This window comes from Aspergillus homomorphus (assembly GCF_003184865.1).
Source record: "Aspergillus homomorphus CBS 101889 unplaced genomic scaffold BO97scaffold_3, whole genome shotgun sequence".
Taxonomy (NCBI): Eukaryota; Fungi; Ascomycota; class Eurotiomycetes; order Eurotiales; family Aspergillaceae; genus Aspergillus; species Aspergillus homomorphus.
Window position 1 is genome coordinate 743,003 of NW_020291889.1, and position 12,491 is coordinate 755,493.

The 12,491-nt window shown below is 53.0% G+C and overlaps 6 protein-coding genes across 6 annotated transcripts; 3 read left to right on the forward strand and 3 right to left on the reverse strand.

Moving 5' to 3' along the window:
* Nucleotides 1-146: 146 nt before the first annotated feature.
* alg10 (dolichyl-P-Glc:Glc(2)Man(9)GlcNAc(2)-PP-dolichol alpha-1,2- glucosyltransferase) lies at nucleotides 147-2,163 on the forward strand. The gene is made up of 3 exons (XM_025692411.1): nucleotides 147-937; nucleotides 987-1,124; nucleotides 1,177-2,163. The coding sequence occupies exons 1-3, from the start codon at nucleotides 181-183 to the stop codon at nucleotides 2,097-2,099; spliced, it is 1,818 nt and encodes a 605-aa protein (XP_025555601.1). The 5' UTR covers nucleotides 147-180; the 3' UTR covers nucleotides 2,100-2,163.
* Nucleotides 2,164-2,248: 85 nt separating this feature from the next.
* On the forward strand, nucleotides 2,249-4,510 carry BO97DRAFT_134401 (tyrosyl-DNA phosphodiesterase 1). Its single transcript, XM_025690065.1, has 4 exons — nucleotides 2,249-2,825; nucleotides 2,926-3,038; nucleotides 3,104-3,518; nucleotides 3,591-4,510. The coding sequence occupies exons 1-4, from the start codon at nucleotides 2,352-2,354 to the stop codon at nucleotides 4,281-4,283; spliced, it is 1,695 nt and encodes a 564-aa protein (XP_025555602.1). The 5' UTR covers nucleotides 2,249-2,351; the 3' UTR covers nucleotides 4,284-4,510.
* BO97DRAFT_402853 (acyl-CoA binding protein) lies at nucleotides 4,283-5,333 on the reverse strand. Its single transcript, XM_025694602.1, has 3 exons — nucleotides 4,956-5,333; nucleotides 4,807-4,872; nucleotides 4,283-4,680 (listed from the first exon to the last, which is right to left on the reverse strand). Exons 1-3 carry the CDS (start codon nucleotides 5,205-5,207, stop codon nucleotides 4,564-4,566), a joined length of 435 nt encoding a protein of 144 aa, XP_025555603.1. The 5' UTR covers nucleotides 5,208-5,333; the 3' UTR covers nucleotides 4,283-4,563.
* Nucleotides 5,334-5,706: 373 nt separating this feature from the next.
* On the reverse strand, nucleotides 5,707-6,761 carry BO97DRAFT_336359 (putative U-box domain protein; the record flags this gene model as incomplete). The annotated part of the gene is made up of 3 exons (XM_025691456.1): nucleotides 5,707-5,940; nucleotides 6,030-6,567; nucleotides 6,679-6,761. The coding sequence occupies 3 exons, from the start codon at nucleotides 6,759-6,761 to the stop codon at nucleotides 5,707-5,709; spliced, it is 855 nt and encodes a 284-aa protein (XP_025555604.1).
* A 963-nt stretch (nucleotides 6,762-7,724) lies between these two features.
* On the reverse strand, nucleotides 7,725-8,738 carry BO97DRAFT_134443 (RpiB/LacA/LacB family sugar-phosphate isomerase). The gene has a single exon (XM_025690066.1). It carries the CDS (start codon nucleotides 8,336-8,338, stop codon nucleotides 7,838-7,840), a length of 501 nt encoding a protein of 166 aa, XP_025555605.1. The 5' UTR covers nucleotides 8,339-8,738; the 3' UTR covers nucleotides 7,725-7,837.
* Nucleotides 8,739-11,031: 2,293 nt separating this feature from the next.
* Nucleotides 11,032-12,220, forward strand: BO97DRAFT_402858 (triose-phosphate isomerase family protein). Its single transcript, XM_025694603.1, has one exon. The coding sequence runs from the start codon at nucleotides 11,047-11,049 to the stop codon at nucleotides 11,887-11,889; it is 843 nt and encodes a 280-aa protein (XP_025555606.1). The 5' UTR covers nucleotides 11,032-11,046; the 3' UTR covers nucleotides 11,890-12,220.
* The last annotated feature ends 271 nt before the right edge of the window (nucleotides 12,221-12,491 follow it).

Below are 12,491 nucleotides of genomic sequence, written 5' to 3' on the forward strand. Positions count from 1 at the left end.
TAATCGGTGATGCCATCCAAGATCAAAGAAAGCTTGACAGGCGGCGTGGTAGGCGGTCTGTTTGCCCGGTTTGCATTGGGATTTATTGTTCTCTTTTCGGAGCTGCCGGGCCTCATTTATGCACTTCTCCCCTCAATGCATGTGAAAAGCATGGTTTCCTTCTGAAAGTCACCTTTGACCATGAATGCGCAACCTAAGTCAGGCTTTGTCCTGGCCGCCCGCTACGCTGTGCCTTTTGTTTTGCTGCTGATCCCTATCTGGTTGAGCAGGATCAATGCTCTCGTCCCCGATCCGTATCTAGACGAAGCGTTCCATGTTCCCCAAGCGCAGGCTTACTGGGCGCACAAATGGACCCATTGGGATCCGAAGATTACGACCCCTCCCGGCCTGTATCTCTGGTCTTATGGGTTGTGTGCTGTCCTTTTGTTCCTGCGTGGTTCTCCTACGGAGCTTACGCCGGAAGTGCTGCGCGCGACAAACGTGGCAGCTACTGCGATTGCGCTACCATATCGGTTGCAGACACTGCTGGATAGACTGCGCAAAACCCGCAACACCCGTCCTTCTGGAGCTTGGCTTAGCCATACTGTGCTGAACATCTGTCTCTTTCCGCCGATTTTCTTCTTCTCTGGGCTGTACTATACCGATATCCTTGCCTTGCTTGTGGTTGTTGAAGCATACAACTGGGACCTCAAGCGTTCCTCGGATGGTGCATCGGCTCTGCTCAAGTCCGTGGTTTTTGTCATGCTAGGACTGGCTGCGCTGGCCTTTCGACAAACCAACATTTTCTGGGTGGCCATCTTCTTGGGTGGACTGCAGGTGGTTCGACAATTGAGACTGAAATCCAAGCAGTGTCGGTCGTCGGGTTTCGCGGATATTGCTCAACAAGGGTGGAGGAATGAGCTCTACGACCCACTCGTCTCCGAGGCTTCTATTGCAGGTGGGCTTTCGTCCTGGAAAGCTGTTGCTGGCTCCGCTAATATTCCAAGACTACTTCAAAACCTCTCTTTCGCTGCTGACGGTTGCCGTGGGTAATCTGGGCACCGTCATCTGTTCGGCCTTTCCGTACCTCCTTATACTTGCAGGATTCGGAGCGTTTGTCTTGTGGAACGATGGAGTTGTTCTAGGTGAGTTTTCCTGGCTCCTATATGCCTCATGTAGCCCGCTGACCATTATCAGGGCATAAGGAGTTTCACACTGCCGGCATCCATCTGCCTCAGATGCTTTATATCTGGCCCTATATTGTGTTCTTCTCCTGGCCACTACTGCTTGGACCAGTCATCAACCTGGCTCTCCCTAAGTCCCTCCTTCCGAAATTCATCGACTTCGGCTTTCCTCAGAAACAGAAGGGCTTCCCGAAGTTGCTGACAGCTCTTGTTATAATCCCAATCATGCTGGCTGTGGTGCACTTCAACACCATTGTGCATCCCTTTACGCTAGCTGATAACCGCCATTACGTCTTCTACGCGTTCCGAATCCTCCTCCGAACTCATCCGGCGGTCAAGTACGCCGCTGTTGTCGTCTACTTCCTTTGCGCGTGGATGGTGATCTCTGCTCTCGGGTTCTCCACTGCTCCTCAGCCCCCACAGTTGAAGCAGATCTCGCAGCCTGCAGCCTGGAAGAACCCCGAAGCACAAAAAGAGCCTACGGAGAAGAAGCCGGAACGCAAACAGAAGACGTCGAAGAAACCTGCCAAAGTGCCTAAGCCGGAGCCCATCTCGGAAGAGGCATTTCTCAAGATTCAGGCCCACCTCATTACGCGCCAGAAGCAACAGCAAGGTGCACCGCAGGTGAGCTTCGTGCTCGTCTGGCTCGCGGCCACGGCACTCTCCCTTGTCACTGCTCCTTTGGTTGAGCCACGGTATTTTATCATCCCGTGGGTCATGTGGCGTCTCCATCTGCCACCCCAGCCGACACCGCTGGTGCATCGGCGTCCTCAAAATGGCATTGATGAACTCAATGCGAAGATGGCCACCAACTTTCCGTTGTTCTTGGAAACATACTGGTTCTTGGTTATCAATGCAGTGACGGGGTACATTTTCTTGTATTGTGGCTTCGAATGGCCACAGGAACCAGGGAAGGTCCAGCGGTTCATGTGGTGATTTTCCAGGCCGTTTGGTGGGTGTATGATAGAAGTGCCACATGTAGAAAACTGTATTATTAGTGATGCAAATAGATTTCATCTTGGTTACCTCTCGATTGAACTTGCGGAACGTTGTCGTAGAATTACACAGGAACATAATGCTCATCGCGGCGGTTGCAGGCCCCGACTGTTTGTTCCGTCCTCCCCTTCAAAGTTCCTTCTCCGCACCAACTTCACTTCTCCAACTTTCTACTATCGAGTCTGCCCCACGATGGACGAACCTCACCGTCCTTCGAAACGGGCGAAACTTTCAAATAACACTACAAAGCATGAAGGCCCTGGCGAGCAAGACGCATCTAGTAGTCGGGACAATAGCGCGGACACCAGCACCAAACCCCTAGCATCTCTGCACCGCTCCATTACACCTCCATTACTATCCCGCTCAGCCAAGAACATCTCCCCTACCAAAGCACAACCACTCAACCCCAACCCACAAACCCTCCGCTCCCCAATCCAGCTCACCCACATCCGCGACTTCTCGCCCTCCTCCGGCAATAATGTCGACGCCGTCCGTCTCCGCGACATCCTAGGGGACCCCATGATCCGCGAATGCTGGCAATTCAACTACCTCCACGATGTGGATTTCGTGATGAGCCAGTTCGACGAGGACGTGCGCTCCCTGATCCAATTGAAGGTGGTGCATGGATCATGGAAGAGAGAGGCGCCCAATCGGGTGCGGATTGATGTAAGTGAGGATCGATTTGCTCTTCCCTGTCTACTTGTAATGCGTAATGCAGCTTTCCCCGGTGGACGGACTCACACTCACACACACACACCCACTCCAGGAAGCATGTGATCGATATCCGAATGTAGAGGCTATTGTCGCCTACATGCCCGAAGCGTTCGGGACGCATCATTCCAAGATGATGATTCTGTTGCGGCACGATGATTGTGCTCAGTATGTTTTTTTTTGTTCTCCGGTATTCTCCCCCTCATGCTACGTGCGAGATCTAATTTGTCTAGGGTTGTCATTCACACGGCCAATATGATCCCGGGCGACTGGGCAAATATGACCCAGGCCGTTTGGCGATCGCCTCTTCTTCCGCTGCGCGCGGGGGACGACACGACGGACCAGCATGTTCCCGGATCAGGGGCCAGGTTCAAGCGAGATCTACTGGCTTATTTGAATGAGTATGGGACTAAGAAGACGGGCGCGCTGGTCCGGCAACTCGCGCGGTATGACTTCGGGGCCGTCCGCGCGGCTCTTGTTGCCAGTGTGCCGTCGAAGCAGAAGCTTGGCGAGACGGACTCGCGGAAGACGCCTTGGGGATGGATTGCGTTGAGGGATGTGCTGAGCAAGGTGCCTTTATCTACTTCCTCGCAGGATAGTCAGCGAAATGGGAAAGCGGGTCTGAAAGGGCCGCAGATTGTTGTCCAGGTGGGTTTTTTCTTTGACGCATGTCTAGAAATGCACGTTTGGCACGGATGTGGCGGTACTGATATGCTTTAGATATCCTCGGTAGCATCGCTCGGACAAACGGATAAGTGGCTGAAGGATGTCTTTTTCGCATCCCTGGCGCCCAAGGTAGAAGGGCCCAAATCCCAGTACTCAATCATCTTCCCTACTCCGGATGAGATCCGACGCTCCTTGAACGGGTACGGGTCCGGTGGCTCCATCCACATGAAGCTACAAAGCGCGGCTCAGCAGAAACAGCTGCAGTACATGCGGCCCTTCCTGTGCCGTTGGGCAGGGGATGATATCGAAACGGCCGAGCCCCGGCGGGAGGCGGGTCGGCGACGTGCGGCGCCGCATATCAAAACATACATCCGGTTCTCCACGGAGGAGATGAACACAATCGACTGGGCGATGGTCACGTCGGCGAATCTGTCTACGCAGGCTTGGGGTACAGCCGTGAATGCGAACGGGGAAGTGCGGATCTGCAGCTGGGAGATTGGGGTGGTGGTGTGGCCGGAGTTATTGGCCGGGCTTGCACCTGACACGGACACGGACACTGCGAAATCAGTGATGGTGCCGTGCTGCCGAACGGATACACCCGCTGCGAATGCAGACGCCGCCGTGACAGTCGGATTCCGAATGCCATACGATCTCCCCTTGACGCGGTACAGTCCCGAAGACATCCCCTGGTGCGCAACAGCCAGCTATAGCGAGCCCGACTGGCTAGGCCAGACATGGGATGGCTGAGCGACTTCAGCTTGAACCAAAACCACCCCAACAGTATATAGAGTTACCAAAGAAACCGCATCATCACCAGCTCTATACACTTGATCATTTCCTTTCTCTGTGTTCGGCCCGACGACAAGACGGGCACAAAGATGATGCTCGCTCATAACATTGCATGATGGAATACAGAACTCATTCGACTACCATAGGCCAAATGACGGCCGGGGGGTGAACCAAGCCAAAAAAAAGTTAAACAGGCCAAATCTCATAACCAAGTATGATATCTTTGTCATGCGGTGCTCTAATCGCGGGTACCGTACTTCTCGATGAGGGTGTCGACCTCCTTGATGTAGAGAGCCTGAGCGCGCTGCTGGCTGATGGTCTTGATGCTCTCCCAGGCCTGGTACTTGTACTTGGCCTTATCATTTGCGTGTTTTCATTAGCCCCACGTTCGTACCTCACATGCAAAACAGCATCACCCTCCCGCCACAACCAAGAAAGAAAACAACCCAGGGGATATAAGTAGGAAAGAGAACAAACTGACCTCCAAAGCAAACATGGAAGGCTTAGCAGGCTCTTGGTTGTTGGCGCGCTTGAAGTACTTGTAAAGCTGCAGTATAGGAAAAGGTGGCATTAGCATTTCATGTCTATCAATAGCAGTCTCGTAGGAGGGGGTGGAAGGTAGGAACATACGTTCAACATCTCGGTGCTGCCAGGCTCCGAAGACAGCTGCTTGACCAGCAGAGTGGCGAACTCGAAGCCCTGAGTCAGGGCGTCGGCCTGCTCGCCTGACACGGAGGCGGCGTCGTCGCCGGCAAGGACGGCCTCGACGGCCGAGGTCAGGGCGTCGGCGTTGACCTTCTCGGCTGCGGCTTGCACCTCGGGGGTGAACTTGGCCTTGGACTGGGCGCTCGACAGCGCGGTGGTGAACTGCGGGGTGGACATTGTGTGTGGGTTGGTGGGGTTGATGGGTTTTGAAGGGTGATAGAAAGGAGTAGATGGAGAATTGAAGAGGTGTAGAAAGGAGGAGAGAAGAGGAGAGGAGGAGAACGGGGGGGTAATGGATTGATCGAGGGGTTAGTTGGTGGGGGGGTGGGAGGGGAGTGACTTTGTTTGTTTGGTTTGGTTTGGTTTTGGTGGGGTTGAGGTTCGGAGAGGAGAGGGGATCGTTGGGATTCTGGTCAAGTTGTCAGGTGGATAGTTAATTGGTAGAAGTTAAGTCATGGTATGAGTCCTGTCAAGTGATGTGTTCAACTCTTCATTGGAAACAGATGTGATGGCTATGATCTAGAAATGCTATATATTAAGACATGAATATGGAAAAACCGACAAAAGAAACAGCTCTAGCGGCTTGATTTATCCACCCACCAACGCCCAACCATTTTGTAACTTGACAACGGCCGCTCAATAAAAGATGCATATGTTCAAGCACATGCACAAAAGACTACCAATCGACCGCCCATCCATTCTTGTTTAAAAACTCCTCACATACCCCTTTCAGCGCATAATTGGGCCGGAGGTCATCCACCGTCATGGGTATACGCGTGATCGGGTCGGCCTTGGATTGTTCCACATACTTAGTGATCGCGACGCGCTCGAAGCTGGTCCCCGACGGGGTGATCACCGGATCGTGCATGATCTCGAACGTGATCGGGTCGATAAGATAATCGGGTACGACCTGGTTGTAGTCACACAACGTCAGCTTCTATGTTCCCTGTTGCCTCGGCTGGCGGCACCGCAACCCCGACCAGGTACCGCTTAACTCACCCTTTCTTGAACCTCTCCCTTCGACGCAATGGCAAATGTCTCCCGTACCACCTGGAGCGTCTTGTCCGCATCCTCCCGGAGTGCCTTCTGATCCTCCACGAACCCAATCTGGCCGATCTCCCCGCGGTCCAACTGTCCCTGGAGGTCATCCAATTCTCTCTGCAGATCCGCCTCAATCAACCGTTCCACGTTCGCCAGGGTCCCGTTCATCTCGCGCACACGTGCTGCCTCCTTGGCCGCCCAGATCTGCTGCTTCGCGCGCAACACCGTCTTGGACAGATTCTCCGACTGCGCATTCCTGGCCGCCAGACTCGCCTGATACGCCTCGATCGCGACCTCATGCGCCTCCTGCGGCCGCTGCAGCCCCAGCAGTGCCTGTGCCAGATAGTATCGACTCTTCAGGCTGGTAGGGTTCTTCGGGCCGTACAGCTCGATCGCCGCGCGCGCGTCTTGCTCGACACCAGCCCAGTTCTCGAGGCGGATGCGGGTGATAGCCCGGTTGGAGAAGAATGTAGGTTCTGACGGATTTTTTTGAATCCTGGAGGCAGGTTACTTAGTTGGTAAATGTCCTTGTGTTACGGTATGCGAGGGAATATAGCCAAGATGAGATGGGCCGCGAAACTTCTCCTTGCAACCAGGGGAAACTCACGCTTGGGAAAACATCTCCTCCGCCCCGGTGTAGTCACCCGCCTTGTAGAGCTGATTGCCCTTCTCTTTCAATTCGAAGGACATTGTGGAGATGTAGACGTGCCGTCGTGTACAGGTTCAACAGGCCGAAGGGACAAGGGATAGAGATAGCCGAAGGTGGACGTGAGTTTCGCGACCGGGCCCGCAGCAGAAGATGGACAATGCGAAATCTCAAGAGTCTGTGGTGAGAGTGTTTGGTCCCTATTTTTGTTGGTGCCGGCGAATGAGTAATTGAGCGGAGCGATCGGTTTCTGGTGGGGCCCAGTCTACCGGTGATCCACTGCTCGGTGCGGAGCTAATGCGGTGGTGGGATCCGATGGAACGACGGTAGAAGTTCTAAAGATGCTTCTATCTCATGTATACAAGCGATGGTGTTGAAGGAGGCCTAAATAGGGGGTCGCTTGGATGGTAAGACACGCGAGCGACAAAGAGCACCCTCAGTCGATGTCTCGTGGTAATAACGCAAAAGAACTTCGACACTAATTTCTACCGAGGAGGTGCAGATTAACACTGCGTCCGTCGGTAAAGACAAACAGGGATAACCAGGAGGTTTAAGCGCCATTGTTGAGGTAGAAGAGACCCTTGATGTATTTGTGACTTGCTCTTGTCGTTTGCAAATCGAAGCTGATCGACCCCCGCAGAACGATAGATGAGTCAGCACCTTAGCCGCAGAAGTATGGGGTAAAATGTATGAGAACCAAGACGATGGGGCGATACAAGTATCAGGTCCATTCGAACACAGTCGATAGACAAAGTGCCAGCTACGTGGTGTCAATTTAATTCTCAGGTCACATATTGTATTCCATTCTACCCTAATCGCCCCATGTTAAAGCCAGGGCGAAATGAGAAAGACTGGGCAGCCAATATCATCTCATTCATCTCGTGGTATCATTGAATTCGTTTTTGAAGTATTTATGTGCTCAAGATCAGATAGGTTCGGATCCAGTCCGCAACCAAGTCGCTTGGTTCGAAAGTTGTAGTCGGGGAGAAGATTTCGCCTCCCTCAGCTGTCGGGGGGGATTCCGACAGAGTGTTAGGACGGGTGTTGGTGAGGTATCGCAACAGAACTCGTTCTTGTTTCGATGATCGCGGTTTCAAGATGCGAGCATCTGAAACGTCGGTTACTGAGCAGCAGCGGCTTCGCCGAACAGCTGAGCTTCGTAGTCGGAAATAGCCTGGACCTTTTCGGCGGAAGCGCTCTTGGGGTCAAAGCGATAGGTCAGCCACTCGCTGGCGAGTTTCTTTGCGAGCTCGATGCCAATAACGCGCTGGCCGAAGCAAAGAACCTGAGCATCGTTACTGAGGATAGAGCGCTCGACGGAGAAAGAGTCATGGGCTGTGACCGCACGAATTCCGGGCACCTTGTTGGCAGAGATTGCGACACCGAGACCAGTTCCACAAATGAATAGCCCACGGTCTGCCTTGCCCTCTTTGATGAGTTTGGCGCCAGCAACGGCAGGATGGGGATAAGCGGTTTTGTCGCTGGTGGAATTGACACCAACATCTAGGATGGAGTCGACCAACGAGCTTTTCTCCAAGGCAGCCTTGAGGGTCTCCTTATATGGCTGCCCGGCCTCGTCGCAGGCCATTACAATGCGGAGAGGTTTCAGATCGGCAGACATGGTGGATATTAGATGGAGTAGTAGGTGGAGTATAAAGACTGGATGGTTCTCGTGAAGGGGAAGGATGGAATAGGCGTGAAGTTCGTCTGATGAAGGGCAGGGGAGGATGATGGAATAATGATGAAAAAATATCGTTTGGGCCTGGGGTCGAAACAACCTTTATATCTTCCTCTACTGGGCCCTTTTCTCGAAATCTTTCCCTTCAGATCCGAACAAAATGCAGGCTGAGCCGTGCGTACCTCTCTAGTCTCAAAGTTTGGTGATTGATGAGGGGCTCCAATCAGAGGCAACGACTGCATCGGGTGCACCCAGGACATTGCCAGTGGTGCAGTTACTGTACAAACGAAACTAATATCTGACGCGCGCACATCGAAAAAGGACGGCTAGGCTCTCCACAGCACCGATTGTTCCGAAGAAGTCTGTTTGGGGTGGGATGCTGGTTGAATGTGAATGTTTGGTTCCAGCAGGTCCACCATGGCGTCATGAACAGGGCTATCGGGGAAAGGGAGAGTCCCGAAGCCTGTGTGTGTCCTGCACCTTAGTTGTTAGCACTTTCTTGCTGAATCCCAGTTGAGCAAACCACCATTCGTCTGAATTCGGAAACCCGGCGTTGCATCCATTCATAGCCGTCAGGCTATCAACCCGGTCTATTGTCCTCGGCTCTATGACGGGGTCCATCAGCAAGGCACCAATGATTCTGGTCCTCCTATCTCAATAGTAATGTTCATCTCAAGATTCTCTCATTGAATCATCTCCATGATGTAACGAGCCTATTGCTGGTTCTGCTCCAGCCGCAAATATGTTGTTCTTCTGGTGGAAGTAATTTGGAAATCAGCGATCATCCCCAGATTAGACTAACCGGACTCGGATAGCGCCTTTACCGGCCGACATCCCCTATCTATCATTACTAGAAGGTGGATTTCCTGTCCTGACTTGTCCGATTACGCCTCTGAAGTACACGACTCGCTACGTATCACTAAACTACCATTGATATCTATCCTTATCCTTCGCTTGAGTGGCTCGCAGGACAACCCAAAAACATCAAGAATTGAAGGGGTGTGAGGCATGTGGATCGACGTATCCTAACCATCAACGCGCAGCCGGTTGTCGGAGTGCTGACGATTGATCATCTCCTCTCTAACACTTGTATTGCTGAAAGACGAATTTCGATCATTGTCCTACTAGTCTAACGATGACACGCGCGGCTCAGACTCTGTGCCTGGCTACGACGGCATCGCACTGCCGTGGTTTGATTGCATTGGGAACATCGTGTTAAACCCATAAGAGCATGGAGGGAGTACAGACAACGCGAGATTTTTGTTCGCCCTATCAGCGTGCGCCTACTCACATACCTGGGAAGACAGGCCGGGGAGAAACCGGAACCAGCAAACGGAACTATTTGCGTCGTCGAACGTAGTCTTTGTGCGCCATTATTGAAGTCAACCAAAAGTTGAGGAGCTTCCGGACAATGTCACCCAGCGGCATAGACTGAACGCTTCAACCAGGAGAGTTCTGCAGATGCATATGCTACTCCATACGTGTTAATGATTAGTCCGTGTAATGATGTGTCCCGACGCCACAATTTGTTCGACTCTACGGAGATAGCTATCAATTACAGACTTATCGTACTACTTGTAGTGGAGATGTGGGTTGCATGGTTGAATCCCCACTCACCGCCCCACGTCCGATCGGTTCGAAGCTGTCAATGTCGAGTTCAGTTCCTTAGTCTCTACTTCAGCATTCAGTGAGCAGTTTACCTCGTCCATCTCCTGCCGCTTGTTGTTCCAGGCCTGGCCCACCCCCTGTATCATGTAATCGCAGAAAACCAGCCAGGTACGAGTTCAATTCCAGTCTTTTGGATCGATTCTGTATCTTTCCATCTCTTCCAGTTCCAAGTCTGTCCTTCAAGCCAGGCTGCAAGCCACCATCTCGGGGAGGAAAGACCAGGGCTGATCAACCCCTCCTTTCTGCCGTGCCACCATTTTGCATCGGTGGGTGGCTTCCCTGAACCCTTCAATTCTCTCCTTCTTCAAGGCGAGGTATACGAAGGCAGAGAGAATTCCATGCTGGGTATTCGAGTATACACAGTGTCCCTTCATAATGTGGTTGGGTTGTCCCAGGTTTCAGTACTCTGACATCACCTGCCGTCTTTTGCTAGCACAAAAGACTATGTACAATATGCTGTGCGAGTCGCGACCCACCACGTACATTTCTTCCCTCCAGCTCTAGCTGGCTCTGTCCCAGGTCCTCGGTTTCGCAAACATTCCAGGAATTTTTCCAGGCTTCAATGATATTGATTGCTTCGCCGAGACTAATCTGGAGCTGAGACCTGCAATGCATTCCTGGTAAGGACTAATCAGTACCACCCGGGCCGTGCCCCTCATTGCCAACCCCTCATTTCCCACCCACTTCATCCTTCACCCCAGTTATCCACAACTAAATCCAACCCATCCTGCGACCCGATTGCTCCGATACTGACGCTCTGTAGATTTAGGTAGGTGTCCGCTTACCTAGCAATGCTGGGAACCCCACGCCTCAACCCTGATTCGAGCATAGTAGACCCATTACTCGGTTCTTCGGTGTGGCTGTAAAGATCCAAGCCAAATTAACTAACACATATCTAGCTGCATCTTCAACTATCACAACAGCAACAACAGCATCACCAGCAACAACAAATTCATTCCCCAACACCGAATTTCTCGACCACCATGACGTACCCTGTGCTCCCAAAGAACCTCCTCATCATCTCGCTGAAGATGTACTTCACTCCAGATCGAACAATAGACTACTGCCGTGCCTTGCTCGACCCCAAAAATGACATCGTCCGACCAGAGAATCAGTCCAAGCTTCTGCTAGCCCTGATCCCCGATTTCCTCACCATCTACCCCTGCGCGGAGATCATCAAGCAGTGGGAAACGACGTTACCCCAACAGGGCAAATCTCCCTTCCTGCTCGGCGCCCAGGATTGTTTCTGGGAATCTCAGGGTGCCTACACCGGGGAGGTGTCGCCGCTCGCCCTTCGCGCTATGGGTGTTTCCATCGTGGAGCTCGGCCATGCCGAGCGGCGCGATATCTTCGGCGAGACAGATGAGCAGACAGGCCGCAAGGCTGCTGCCGTGTGCGCCAATGGCATGGTTCCCTTGGTCTGCATCGGCGAGATCACCGCCCCTGGCCCTGTGGTTTCTCAGGCCGTGGGCCTGGCTGTTCGAGAATGTGAGGCCCAGATCCGCGCGGTGCTGAACGCCATTCCATCCGATGCGCCGGTGATCTTTGCCTATGAGCCGGTATGGGCGATCGGAAAGCCCGCCCCCGCGGGCGTCGACCATATTGCGGCGGTGGTGGAGGGCATCAAGGCGGTGATTGGCAGCGCCCGCGCGGGGCAGCCGGCCGGGGGTGAGGTCCGCATTCTCTATGGGGGAAGTGCCGGGCCTGGCCTGTGGGGCGCGGGCGGTCTGGGCAAGGCCGTCGATGGTATGTTCCTGGGGAGGTTCGCCCACGAGATCGATGGTGTTCGCAAGGTTGTCCGCGAGGTCGAGGAGATGCTAGCCTGAGTGAGTGAGTGAGTGAGTGTGTGTGTGTGTGTGTGTAGAATTGATTAAGTCGATGGCCCCGCGAGATTAGCATCATGCGACACCAACAGAGTGTTTCCCGTTAGATCAGTTCCATTCAATGAGTGGAGTCGCAGTACGAGGCAGAATTGATACCTGACCTGACACGATACGAATTGACTCCAAAATATGCAACTCGAAGCTGGGGTTTTCTTTAAAAGGCAATGCCGAGATTGTCTGCTGCTTCTCCACCGGGTTTGTTAGGGTGGTTATGTTATTGACTTGATAGTCTCCAACTCTTCCAGTTCGTTCTCGGGATGGTTGTTCTTGGTCGTTCCGGGGTTCTGGACTCACATCGAGCTGTGCGGAGCTGGTCCCGTGCAACGGAAGAAAAAAAAAAAAAAAAGAACACGTGGGGGCACCTGACCTCCTGCCACTTGCTTAATGCGGCGGTTGTGGATATCTTCAAGCATTCCTCCGCTCCCCGGCTCGGTGGGACTATTGACAGTCTAACGGTTGCTTTTATTCTATTTACAGTCACGGGTGTGCCCCGGGATCTCCTTCTATGGACAAGTGCCCTACTCAAAACGTCGCCAAGTGCTCCC